Genomic DNA, 14,273 nt, shown 5'->3' on the forward strand with positions numbered 1-14,273 from the left:
ACTTTCTTCAACTACAATACATCAAAGTCACAAATACAAACGAAAATCAACACATTCATGTATCATTAACAAATAAACCATTACAATCATAATAGTGAAATCACCAAATATATCCCAATCTCAATCCCAAACTTAACAATAACAAAAAATCAGTCTTCTTTAACTTAACAATAATAAAAAAATTATAACTATTTATCACCAAATGGGTCATACACATCTTACTTGCAATTACTTAAATTTACTTTGCTAACACGAAGACCATATACAGACAAAGGGAAGAAGTACAAAACAATTGAAGGAAGGAAACGAAGGCAAACCCAACCAATGGACCGAGAGCGACGACAACGGAATGCAATGAATGCAAGGAACCCACAAGAAAATAATGGAGCCACGGCGCGAGCTTTCAAATCCGGGGAAAGCAAATCAAAACAATGGAGCAAAACGGTAGGCTTTTGTATTTTGGTTCAAATGTAGTCCGCCATTCAAATTTGTCATTTGCCAACATGGAGAAAAAACATCTTCGTTACCAATTACAAAAAGAAAAAAAAAGAAATTCAAAATTGATTTAAAAAAAGTTAAAATGAATTTCCTTATAAATAAAAATTTACTTATAAATAAATTAATTTGTTGAAGTTTTTGTATAATTTATGTGAAAATAAGGTTGAATGTTTCTCTCATTTGTTCTTTCAAGGTTTTATTGTTATGTGATTATGGAAATAATTAAAGAGAGATTTTTAGAATTTGTAGTTCTCGTTTTTGGACTTGTTTGTTTAGTTTATGAAGTCTCCATCTAGTTCTTTGCATGAAGTGATTAAAGTTATTGTCATTATGAAGTCTCCATCAAGTTCCAATTGTTTTTATTTCAGTTATTTTTCAAATTAAGGAGTTGGTGTATATGACTTAAAATAAATATAAGAAACATATGAATAATATTGTCTCTGTTTTTTAGTGCTGAAAATTTTCAATGTTCAAACTAGGGAGGGTAGGGTGGTTTCATTAACAAACGTAATATGACAAGTTCCATCTGCCTTAAGATGAATATTGATGCTGCAACTAGAGGTTGTTCTAGCTTAGCTACATCTAATTGTACTTTTAGAGAATGCCAGGATATATATATATGGGTAGTGTTTCAACCTTTTTAGGTGTGCCGACTTCTATTTATGTTGAGTTTATGAGGTTCCTTTATGCTTTGAACCATGTTTGGATGGTAGACTTTCAGAGGCTTTGGTTAGAGAGTGATTCTACTTTAGTTTGTCATGATTTCTTATATTAACTAACGGTTCCATGGAGTCTTAGAGGAAGATGACGCACAATACTTATATTTTTGTAAGTATATATATATTTCAAAGTTTCTCATGTTTTTTGCGTGGAAAATCATTGTGGAGATAAGTTAACTAATTTGGTTTTTATCCACAAAAGAACCATATAAGTTATTTAGATTTTTCTCATAATAGGTATAGTTTGTCTATATATCGGATAATGGGTTTGGTGTGGTCCTTCATGCTTTGTATTCATCGATGTTTTTTTTTTCTTTTTTTTTTATTAATTTTTCATGTGAAGGGAGATAATGGATATATTTTGAGGTATTAACATAAATAAGATGTCAAAGTTTATAGTAATGTCTAACATGAATTTGTTTATATATTTTTGTATAATTTCTGATTTTTCATTTTAATATAGAAAGAAACTACATTTACTCACTTTTAGGTTATACTAAATAATACTGACTCGTTTTAGTTTTAAAATAGACTTAGTTATAAAAGTTAAATTTTTATATAGATAAAATTTGAAATAAATAAATATTTGAAAATGTGTAAATACATTACAAGAAAACGTCTTATTAACAATTAATTTATATATATATATATATATATATATATATATATATATATATATATATATATATATTCAATATTATTTTAAAGACATAATTTCTCTGGATTTTGTAATATATTATATTTACATATAATGCATAATGAGTATTTTTCTATACACAATATTTTATTTTTTATATTTGTAACATTTTATTTAATTTTTAATTAAAATGACATTTTTAAATAAAATAAAGATTTGACTCTTACTCTAATAATAAAAGACGGTAAATATTATTTATTGAAAATATAAAGAAATTGAATGTCTATTTAAAAACAGAAAAGATCAAAAGTACTCTTTCAAAAAAACAAGATAAATGAATTTTTTTTAAATTAAATGAAATACAAATACAGTGTAATTTCTGCTTAAACTTAAACAAAAACAACTCCTTCGATCTTTTCCTTTCTTATTTTCTATTGTAAAATTACTCATGAAGAAAATTTCATAATACCAAATAAAATTAATGAAATATAGATATGTACTTAGCTAGAATCTTACCAGCATGATGTATAATCTTAGAGCTTTAGTGGCCAAAGATTGTAGGCGTGTAGAGTGAGATTGTCTTTCATTGACGTTAACATGCGTCACTCTCATTAGCAAATATACTAGGATCACTTTTTAGTAAGTAGTTTTTATTTGTGGCTAGCATTTTAGCAGGTAGTTAAGATTATGAAACCCCTTTTCAAGTTCTTCGTTTCCAAGTAGGTTACAATAATCATGAGTATTTATTATACTTGTGAAAACGGGTTATTCGTTCTGTTCAACCTGGTCATTTTGGGTTGATCATTTAGTTAGTCAATTTAATCTGACTTATCTGTTAGTGGATTAAATAGATTGACTCACTTAATTAAAAGAAAATATTTTTTTTCTTTAATTTAAAAAAAATTATAATTGTGATTAAAATCTAAATAAACTTTAATATAATCCAAAATAATGTTCAATTCTAAATATAAACCAAAATCACAAAAATATTATGTTTGGATTTGCCAACCCAATATGTTGGCTAAAAAAAAAACAATCCAACACAACCTAAATACAAAAAAATTGTGTGGTCTTTTGTCTACGGGAGGGTTGGTGAGTCAACAGTTCAATCCGAATGAGTTGAATTCTTGGTGGGCCGGATCTAAAATTGACCCTACTAAAATTTGTAAAAAAAATCAACCCAACCCGATCCAAACTCATGATGAGTCGGGTTAATCCACGAATTTTGACTCACTCTGACAACTCTAAGAGCCATGCAGCTCAGATCTTGTTATCTGTCTAAAGATTTTGATAAAAACAAAGTGTATTAAAACAAACTTTACAAAAATTCATCTTTAAAATCACTTTTTCATCTTACAAATGATATCAATATTTCAACTTCAAGTATGTGGACAAGAACACATTTTGAAACATTATTTTCACACTTAAATAATATGATAAGTTTGTCAATTTATTGTATTCATCATTTTTATCTAATTAAACAAAATAGATTCATCGATCTCAACTCATTTCACCATTCTCATTTAATTATTTTCTTGATTAATCTCCAAACTCATTAATCTATGCATTAAAGTAAAGAATAAGAACATCTTGCTATGGAGCTCAATTCCTTGAAGGTTCATAAAAGTGGGAGATGAAAATTAAGAATAAACCAAGCCCATTGTGTTCAAAATGATAATAATAGTTTCGAAGAAGCTAATTATTTAATAGGGTGTTCTTTTGTCAATATCTCTCCATTCTCGTGAAGGTAAGGCAGAAAGATAGGGTGATCACGAGTGATGCACTCCCATTCAACAAAGTGGATTCTGCGTAGGACAAATAGGTTTCTATATTAGCAACCCAATTACTTAAAAGAAAAGAAGATAATAATTACTATCTGGATATTATTATTTTTTTCCTACGTTATGCATGTGCACATCAATTACTTTTATTATTTAATTAAAAATTGTTAGTCAGAGTTTTCACACACAAATTCCGGTTTGTACTCAGAAAAGACATATATGGAGTTTGTTTTAATGATTGAAATTATTGTTAATGTTTATACCAATTAAAGTGCTAGTGAAATAGAATTATTGATGTGTTAAAAAACATCACTTGTTTTTTTTTTTTTTACTTTTTGTAAGCTCATGTTTTTAGGGATATTAGGCGAGAATGTTTAAAAGTTTTAATCTTATGAATTGAACAATAAAAAGTTTTTTTAATTCATTCATCTGTATAGGATTATTTTTTCAAATTTCTTTTTAGAAGTATAACGAACTTTTCTTATGTTTTTTAAGTAAAAATTTAGCTTAGAGCAAACATGGTTAAGCTTATAACAGTAAAGGATCTTTAACAAATGTTTTGAGATGTCAAAATTTTTTATGTATATATAAAAAAAATTTAGAAGGTCAAATATATAAAATATATTAAATTTTAAAAAAATAAATTATATTAATTTATATATATATATATATATATATATATATATATATATATATATATTAAAAATATTTATGATGGTTAAGGTTATCTAAGTCACCATATTAAGCTCCGCCACAAGTTGTGAGAACTTCATTCAAGCTAAATTTTTCTTTTTCTTTCAATCTTAAATTTTTATTTTTTATTTTTTGGTTTGCATGTGGGATTTGGATTGAGAAAAATGTTTTTCCTTACTTACATGTAAGGTTTAAAGTGAAGAGATGTTTCATGCGAGACTAAAGTTGATAGGTTGTATTGTTTCTTAGGTTTGATTACTTAAAAAATATAAGTTGAATTCTTTTGATTCTTGTTTTTGTAAATAGTGTCAAATTAGTCTTTTGGATTTTTTTTTCTCAATTTCATCTTGGTTTTTTAAAAAAATATTCAGTTTGATCTTACCATTAATTTTGACCAAATTATATTAAAGTCAATGTCATGTGTAAATTTTTTATTTTTTTTATTTTTTTTTAAATTTTTTAAACTTATTTTTTAAATTTTTTATTTTTTTACACATGTCACTTCATAGTTGTGTCACATATCAAGAAGTCTCAATTTAGTCCCTATATTTGATTTTAGTTTCAATTTAATTCCAATTTTTGTAAAAATGAAGCAATATTGTCTCCATTTAAATTGAGACTAAATTTAATTTTTGTATAAATCTTATAGTGATATTCTTATTAAAATTTACATTTTTATTAAATATTTGTAGAAATATTTTTAAACAAACTTTAAAATCTATACAAATATTTTAAATCCATATCAATTCACTCATTTGAGTTATCCTAAATATTTTGTATAGACTTTAAAGTTAATTTAAAAATATTTTCAGGAATATTTAATAAAAATGTTAATTTTAGTAAGAATATCACCGTAAGATTTATACAAAAAGTAAGTTGAGTCTCAATTTAAGGAGGAATAATATTGCTTCATTTTTACATAAATTGAAACTAAAAACAGATATAAGGATCATATTGAGACTTTTTGACATGTGATACAATTGTGAAATGACATGTGTACAAAAATAAATAAAATTAAAACAAATTAAAAAAACCATAAATTGACACGTGAAATAAACTTTAACACCATTTGATCAAACTAACGACAATGATCAAATTGAATCATTTAAAAAAAACAAGACTATGACCAAATTGAGACAAGAAAAAATTGAAAAAAAACTATGATCAAAAGAATAATTTAACTAAAAATATATAAAGGATATCAAGCATTTTTTGACTCATCGATTCTTTCGACATTTCTTAATATTACTCCAAATAAAGAAAGTTAACATTGATCTAATTTAAATTAGATTAAAAATTTAGGAAATGATTTAAATTGGTGACAAGACTAGCAAATGAATTAGGACTTTATTAAATTGCGTTTCCAATGTGTTATGTTTCTTTTATTTTTTTTATCAAGAAAAATGCGTTATGATTTTTATCAACAATAATGCGTTTTGATTCTTAACTAATTTAATTGATAATATGACTTATCTATGAATTATATGTGATGGTTTAAAATTTGATTACTATCATGTTAGAAGAATTACTAGTTGGACTCTAAAAATAAAATTCTTGTGTTATTATTTTGACTCGGATAATGATATTTTGACTCATTTTTTTTTTCTACTATTCCAATCATCCTTCAATTCTCTATTTTGATTTATTTATTATTGTGATGTGATAATCTAAGGGTGATTGGAGTGATGGTTTAAAAGTGGATAATAAAAGTAGGTCAAAATATCATTATCCATTTGATTAAGTGGTGGATACGCTGAACTAGAATTGTATCATGTAATAGTTGATTTGACTTAAGTTTTGAAAATTTTGGACCTATTTATATCAAAACAAGTCATATGAAAATAAGTCAAGATTTGGTATAACATCTCATTTTAATAGTATAATACTACTAAAATAAAACATTCCATTATGAATATTAAGAAAACAGGTAATCCAATGTATATCGTATATTAGTGCATTCTCAAGCTACTATACTATAGTTATATTACAAGACTATACCTATCACGATCTAACATAGTTCAACCACCTAGACAACTGATTCCTCAACTTCTATACCTGCATCTCCATCTGCTCACACCGATAAAGTATCATTGCAAAAGAAAAACACAATACATAACAAACAAAAACAAGAGAGGGTAAACTAATTTACAAAAGGAATATCATATATTAATAAAACATGTTGTATCACAATACAATGCACTCCAACCAACCATGCAAATATAAACTATATAATCAAATGTTCTTCTAGACTCAATTATCTAGATATGTGCACTTGAGTCAGACTTGTGAAGCCCTACACTTGTGGTGGAAAAAAAATTGTTCTACCGAGCTACCACACATAAGGTTAGTCCCTGGCACGGTCATAAGAACCCTAGAACCGTCCTTATGACAAGAGCTTCTCACCACCTAATCATTCTCCTCTATTTGAGTACAAATGACTAATAGAGTTCAGGATAGCTACACAAAATGGAGTAGTCCTTGCCTCAAGGCAAACCTTAGTGAATCACACATAATTTTTTATTTATTTTTTAAATTAAAAATTTGTCATTTGTCAAGCTAATATCATTCCATGGGGTAATAATAGTGTGATGTGACAGTGAAAGTGTCATGTGTCACTGTTATGTCAAGTGTCATTTTCTCATTCTCAATTTGGTCCATATATTTTTACTATATTTTAATTTAGTCCAATTTTTTGTAAAAATTGAACAATTTTGTTCATTTTCAAATTGAAACCAAATATAATTTGTATACAAATAGTATACAAATATTTTTTTATTAAAATTGATATTTCTATTAATTTTTAACAAGATTAAGTTTATTTAAGTTTATATTTTACATTAAACTTTATTTAAAATTGTTTTAAAGTTGTTAATAGAAAATAATGCTAATAAAAAAATAATTAAAAAAAATTGTATTGTTATTTTATTACATTATATATTTTTAAAATGTATAAAGTTCAATAATTTTTATACAAATGTTTGAGTTGGTGTAAAAATAACAATTATATAAATTCAAACTATTCTACTAACGAAAATAACTTGATTGCATAAAATTTTTTAAAATAAAGATCAAATTGAAATAAATAAAAATAAAGGGATCATATTAATATTTTTCTACGAAAATGAGGGAGAAAACATAATTTAGGATTAATTATATTTACAATAACTATTATATATTTACGTTAAACTTAATTCAACATTTCGGTTTTCCAATAATTATACCCGAATGTATATAATCAATATATTGTATTATTAAGCCCTTCAACAACAATATATTTCACCCATCTAATTCAATATACATAATTGATCAATTGCACAAAATTTTATCCCTACATAATTATCATCTCTCAAATAAAAAAAATCCAAATCAAAAAGAAAAAAACGGTTAAATCAACACTAAAAAACTATAAGCTTAATCTAATAAAAAAAATCTATTTATCTTAATCCACTCGTTGTTATTTTCTCAGGGACATGATTTATTATAAAGTCAAACGAAAAAAAAAAAGAGAAAAACTTATGAAAAATGTATAAAGAATTAAAATTTTAGGAAAAATTAAATTTCTTATAAAATAAATAATGGACTATTATAGCTTATTTATAAAAAATTCCTTTTTTATTCATTTTAAAATCATATTATATTATATATATTAATGAATACTAAACAAAATTATATTAATATAAAAGTTCAAAGATATAATTTATACAATAAAAAAAAATTCAATCTAATAATTGTAATTTAAAAAGAAATCCAATAACTATATATACATGTTATAAAATTTGTGGGGATGTAATATTGATGCAACAATTTATGTAGATTTGAATAAAAAGTGGTTGATTTAATTTTGAATAAGTCATAGAGTGTTATTTAATCCTAAGAGCAGTATGTGTCTCTATGGAAATAATTAAGTGTGTGACTGGCATTAATGTTCTTTTCTTTTCACCAAAATTATTTATTAATCCCAACTAGACACACCCAATGTTTGAACACTACAAAATTTACCAAGCCAACCCCACTCAACACCAAACATTCATCTTCTTAATTCATTATTTCCATCATCATATGTATAAATATAAATTAGGCAGGCCTCAAACAACTTTAAATCACAAAAAGCCTCTATTTTTGTCTGGTCGATTTAGTCAAATGTTGTCTGCACCATGCTTCACCATAACAGGGAAATTTTATACTTGTAGATACAGAATAGTCATTTAGTTTTTGCTTACAATCATTAAAAAATTAATTAATCATTTCTAGCGAAATCTTTTAGTCTAATTATTATATTTTTTTCATTAATGATACTAAACCATGAAATCAAGAAACTGAGATTTATAAAACTCCAACCTACCTTATATAAGTAATAATATTAATTTGTCTCTATTTTTTTATAATCTTAATTTAATTTCTATTTATGAAAATTGATATAATTAATTTTGTCTTAATTTTTGTGAAAAATTAATATAATTTGATCATTTTGATTAAATTTTTTGAAATATCTGATGAAAAATTATTTATTTGTTTCAAGAAATTTAACAAAATGACTTAAAATTGCATTAATTTTTTACAAATAAAAACTAAATTAAATCAATTTTTATAAATTAAGACTAAAAAAAATTAAAAAATCAACTTGATTTATTTTTAGAAAGACAGGAACCAAAACTAATTAAACCTATTATATTTAACAAAAAATAACCTATCTGAATAATAATAATATATATTAGCCGGTGACGTGCAAGAATTGATAATGTATAATTTATTGGACCCCCCATTGACAGAAAAATGGGTATATATAAAGGGCAAAGCTTGAGACAGAGTGAAAGTGTGTTACCTAAGTTAGCTTTCTATCCTCATTTTTTCTAACTTCTTTCCATGGCCATTCAAATGTCTTCTCTCACAGTTTTTATCTTCTTCTTCTTCTTCTTCTTCTTCTCCTCATTGGAGAAGAGCTTTGCCTTTGAAGCAACTGCAGAAAGCAACAATCTTCATCTTCTTCATCTCAACTCTCTTCTTCCATCATCCTCTTGCAGCTCTTCCACCAAAGGTCAATTCAATTTTCCTCCTCACATTCATTCAAACATGCTTCTGCATAATTAAGCTTCTCTAATCATAGTTAATCACAATTTCCTTTATCTTTTATCTAATAATTGCCTCCATCATCATACCAAAATCAATGGTTTTCACCATACCTTTTACCTGCATGCATGATGTCAACTTTTTATATGTTTATTATAAATTATAATAACAATAATGGTGTGATGTACATAAAACATTCTATTCTATGGTATTATAGTGTTAAGAGAAGTTAAATCCTGCAATTTCTTGAGTTGAAAATGGAAATTTTGAAGGAAAGTGAGAGGAAATTAATGATTAATAGTGACAGGTAAGTTACTGTATTTTACTTTGTTTTTTCCTTAGAAATCACATAATTGGTACAGAATATTCACATGGAACCCACCAATACCCTATAATCACATATTCAAGATAGAAGATAGAGAGATAAAGGAAAATAAAAGCCACCCACCATTCACTCACTCACATATTCTTTAATACAATAATAAACTATGAGATGGGGAATACTTTCATATATATATATATATATATATATATATATATATATATGATAGGAGCATTTATTTTTTTAATTTAAGGGAAATTTAAAAAATATACCAAAATATTATATCTTAAGTTTAGTGTGAAAAAAGAGATTTTAAAAAACATGAAAATAATTTTGAGAATTTTTATTTGATGCAAAAGGGTTTCTAAAATGAATTAATAATTTGGTTTTTGAACTGTAAAAACAATATCTAAATAACAATAATGAAAATATGCGTCATAAGAAAGACTACGATATATAATGGATGCTCTTGGAAAATAAAGAATCAAATTTATACTAAAATATTAGTATTGAAAAACTGTTTCGAATTCCTTAGCTTATTATATTATTAATACTTAAATATTCATATCTCCTTTTGTTTTACAATATAAAAAACATAACATGAATGTGTTTATATATGGTCGCATTTCATTTAGTAAAAAACTTAAAATAGTATTATCTTTATAAAAGGGTAAATTATTCGAAAAAACATGAAAAGTGATTGAAAATACACATTTACAAAATTTCAAGTTATATGATCAAGTAATTTAAAGTGTCATTTTAAATCTCTCTATACTTAATTACCAACTAGTTCAACATTAAACTTTATCATATACTTTTAATTCACCCAATTGATTTATCAATTTACATCTTAATTTTCAGCTAATAGATTTTTCAGGTTTCAATTAATTTTTCTCCTGGTTTTTGTAAACATGTTCTACACATTTAACCATTCTTACCCATTGGAAAGTGATGTTTATGTTTTCCCCTTATTTCCCTACTTTTATTATTTTGGTACGGACAAAGTTTGGTCTATTCTCACGGATCATATATGAATGATAGGACTTAACCTTATGACTATGAGACTCATATAGTCACGGGTTTGAAAATATTAATACTTATCCTTGTCACTACGAAATACTTGAAGCAATTTCCTTTTCAACAATCAAAATTTTTTTGAAGAACGTAGTTGAATTCGTTTACTTTGAATTGTGTAGTTTTCTTTACTAGTCTTCGAAGAAAATACTTTTCATTCACCTCCAAATCCTTTATAAATTAAAAAAAAATTAATAATAGTGGAAATTTTTTCTCTTAATTATGAAAGAATGAAATGGTTTCTACCCATATATGTCAAACATTAAGGTACAAAAAGTCGTAGGCTTTGTACTAGTGAAGAAAATTGATAAAACTTTGACATATATAGACTAAACTTTTCCAATTTCAATATAAAGAAAATAAAACAAAAAAGTTTTGTCAATTAGTTCATTAATGGTGGGGACATATTTGTTACACATAAGGGTGATTGGCTTTTGATTCATTTATCTTATTTGGATCTAACTTTAATTAAAAAAAGAAACTCTATATAAAAGTATATCAACTTGAATCTATTTTAATTCAACCATATATTTCAAAAAATGACAACAATCATTTAGCACTGCGGTAAATGCTTGTTTTAAAAGTACAACAAACAAAATATAACATGAGCAATATATGTTGAAAAATTACTTAGGCTTCAATTATAAGTGCACATGAATAATATCAATTTAGGATACCACCTCCAAAAAAAAAAAAAACAATGATTAACCAAAAAATTAGGTGATATGTAACTATCGGATAATTCATAATAGGTTTACTTAGACGTGTAGCACTTGTGACCCACAAACTTCTTCAATTATTTAAAGAATTTAACTATATTTCATTGATCATTTCCAACAATAGAAAACATGTGTGAACAAGATACCTAAAAATTAGAAAAGAGTTTTTCTTTTTCTCTCTATTTATGCAAAAATTCATCTTAATTAAACCGGTATTTTACTATTTTAATTCTATGTGCAGCTGTACCTAACTAATAATAGAAGAAAACACTTTGCATGGATATAAATAAAATATACCCACTAATATAGTGCTTCTGAGCCAACCAACCAAAGATAAGATCTTGACATTCAAGCATTACTCCCAATACATGCAACTTTTTTTCAAAGTTATTCCAATTTCATTCCCATTTTCACACACACACTTACACTTTCATCCACTATTTTATAACCATGGATTTTTATTTTATTTTTTAATAGTGAGATGAATCCAAACCAATGATTATATAATTAATAAAAAACCCTCCTTTTAATTAGTTTCTTACTCCATAATTATGAAGCTTTCCACCACAAGTAATTTCTCACCCCCATGATTAGTAGTTTCTCTCTTATCAAATCTTAATCATATTCATGCAACACCACTTGTTGTTATTCAGGTTCCAAAAGAAAAGGATCATTGGAAGTGGTGCACAAATATGGGCCATGCTCCCAACAGAATGATGGAGAGAGAAAGGTTACAGACAGTGATATTCTTAATCTGGACAAAGAAAGGGTAAAATACATTCATTCTAGAATCTCCAAGGAGTTAGGTGGTGATGACAGTGTGAAGGAACTTGATTCAGCTACCCTACCAGCTAAATCTGGTACCCTAATTGGGTCTGGAAACTACTTTGTGGTGGTTGGTCTTGGAACACCAAAGAAGGACTTGTCACTCATTTTTGACACTGGTAGTGATCTCACCTGGACTCAGTGTCAACCATGTGCTCGTTCTTGCTACAGCCAACAAGATCCAATCTTTGATCCATCAAAGTCTTCAACATATGCCAACATCACATGCACTTCCACACTCTGCACTCAACTCTCTTCTGCCACAGGTAAAAAAAAAACATTCTCAAATTTTACCACAACATCATGGTTAGTTAGTTAGTTATGTCTGTTATGTAAGAATAAGAAACATTGTAAGATTTTTAATTGTTGATTATTGTTATGTTTTGTAGGAAATGATCCTGGATGTTCTTCTTCAACAAAGGCGTGCATTTATGGCATTCAATACGGTGATCAATCCTTCTCCGTTGGCTACTTCAGCCGTGAGCGTCTCACCGTCACCGCCACCGACGTCATCAACAACTTCCTCTTCGGCTGTGGCCAGAACAACCAGGGTCTCTTCGGCGGCTCCGCCGGTCTCATCGGCCTCGGCCGCCACCCCATCTCTTTCGTCCAACAAACCGCCTCAAAGTACAACAAAATCTTCTCCTACTGCCTCCCTTCCACCGCTAGCTCCACCGGCCACCTCACCTTTGGCGGCGGCGGCGGCGCCTACCGCAATCTCGTCTACACCCCCTTCTCCACCCTTTCTCGCAGCTCCTCCTTCTACGGTCTCGACATCGTTTCCATCACTGTCGATGGTGTAAAACTCTCTCTCAGTCCCTCCCTCTTTTCGAGCGGCGGTGCCATCATCGACTCCGGCACCGTCATCACGCGCCTCCCCCCCACTGCCTACGCCACTCTCCGCTCCGCCTTCCGCAAGGGCATGTCCAAGTACCCCACCGCGCCTGAGCTCTCCATACTCGACACGTGTTACGATCTCAGCGCGTACAAGGACAAGGATATTTTCATTCCCCCGATAAACTTTGTGTTCGGTGGCTCTGCGACAGTGAAGTTGCAGCCCCAAGGCGTACTCTATGTGGCCAGCACAAAGCAAGTTTGTTTGGCTTTTGCTCCAAATGGTGATGACAGTGATGTCACCATTTTCGGAAACGTGCAACAGAGAACCCTAGAGGTTGTGTATGATCTTGGAAGTGGCAAGATAGGGTTTGGTGCAGGTGGGTGCCAGTGAAAACACTAGTTTTTTTTTTTTTTGTGCTCCAATGCAATCTCTCTTTTTCAACCTATATTTGATACTATTAGGTTGTTCCAATGGAATGTTTCATAGGTGGATTGACCTAATAAAAAAGAAAGTGTAGGTTGATGTTGGTAGGGTAAAAGGAAGAAAACAAAAAAGTGAAAGTAATTTAGTTAACTAAACAAGTTTTGAGCTAGTTGGGGAGAAAGAAATCCTAATTGGCTCAAGCTTTTATGATTGTTATGATTAGTGTTGTTGTGGGAAAGTTTGATAGTGATAGGGAAAAGAAAAATAATGTGGGGGAGATAGTTATTGATTGAAGATGTAAAATAATGTGTAACATGTTGTGTTGTCTTAACATTTTCAAGTTGTGCGATTGCTTGCAATTGTACATATTGGTCATGGGTAAGGTGAAAGAAAGTGTAAACTTGTTCTTGCTATTAATTAAACCTTTGTTCAATAAAGACAAAATGTCTTTTGTTTTGTTACTTAGTTTGAGATAACTAATGTTTAAGATGGTGGTTTTTATCCTTTTAATTCATGTGCAATGTGTATCAATGACAAGATGGAACTCAGTGATGGATGTCAATTTCACTAGTTTAGAGTGACAAGAACTAACTTAATTGATCAAATCAAAAGTTAGTTAACATAAGTTTTTTGTTAATTACATTTAATTTTAAATTTCTAATTAATAGTAATTTTTT

The 14,273-nt window shown here is 27.9% G+C and overlaps 1 protein-coding gene across 1 annotated transcript; it reads left to right on the forward strand.

The window, feature by feature from the left end:
• Positions 1 to 9,123: 9,123 nt before the first annotated feature.
• LOC114187469 (aspartyl protease family protein At5g10770-like) lies at positions 9,124 to 14,057 on the forward strand. Its single transcript, XM_028075730.1, has 3 exons — positions 9,124 to 9,363; positions 12,164 to 12,601; positions 12,725 to 14,057. Exons 1-3 carry the CDS (start codon positions 9,192 to 9,194, stop codon positions 13,561 to 13,563), a joined length of 1,449 nt encoding a protein of 482 aa, XP_027931531.1. The 5' UTR covers positions 9,124 to 9,191; the 3' UTR covers positions 13,564 to 14,057.
• The last annotated feature ends 216 nt before the right edge of the window (positions 14,058 to 14,273 follow it).

Source organism: Vigna unguiculata, chromosome 6, assembly GCF_004118075.2.
Source record: "Vigna unguiculata cultivar IT97K-499-35 chromosome 6, ASM411807v1, whole genome shotgun sequence".
NCBI classification, from domain to species: Eukaryota; Viridiplantae; Streptophyta; class Magnoliopsida; order Fabales; family Fabaceae; genus Vigna; species Vigna unguiculata.

What these genes read in the sequence shown, in the direction of transcription:
- LOC114187469 (XM_028075730.1), top strand. Translation starts at nt 9,192, where the DNA reads ATGGCCATTCAAATGTCTTCTCTCACAGTTTTTATCTTCTTCTTCTTC. An exon ending in TTGCAGCTCTTCCACCAAAG is followed by an intron (nt 9,364 to 12,163) that starts GTCAATTCAATT and finishes GTTGTTATTCAG; the next exon opens with GTTCCAAAAGAAAAGGATCA. An exon ending in TCAACTCTCTTCTGCCACAG is followed by an intron (nt 12,602 to 12,724) that starts GTAAAAAAAAAA and finishes TATGTTTTGTAG; the next exon opens with GAAATGATCCTGGATGTTCT.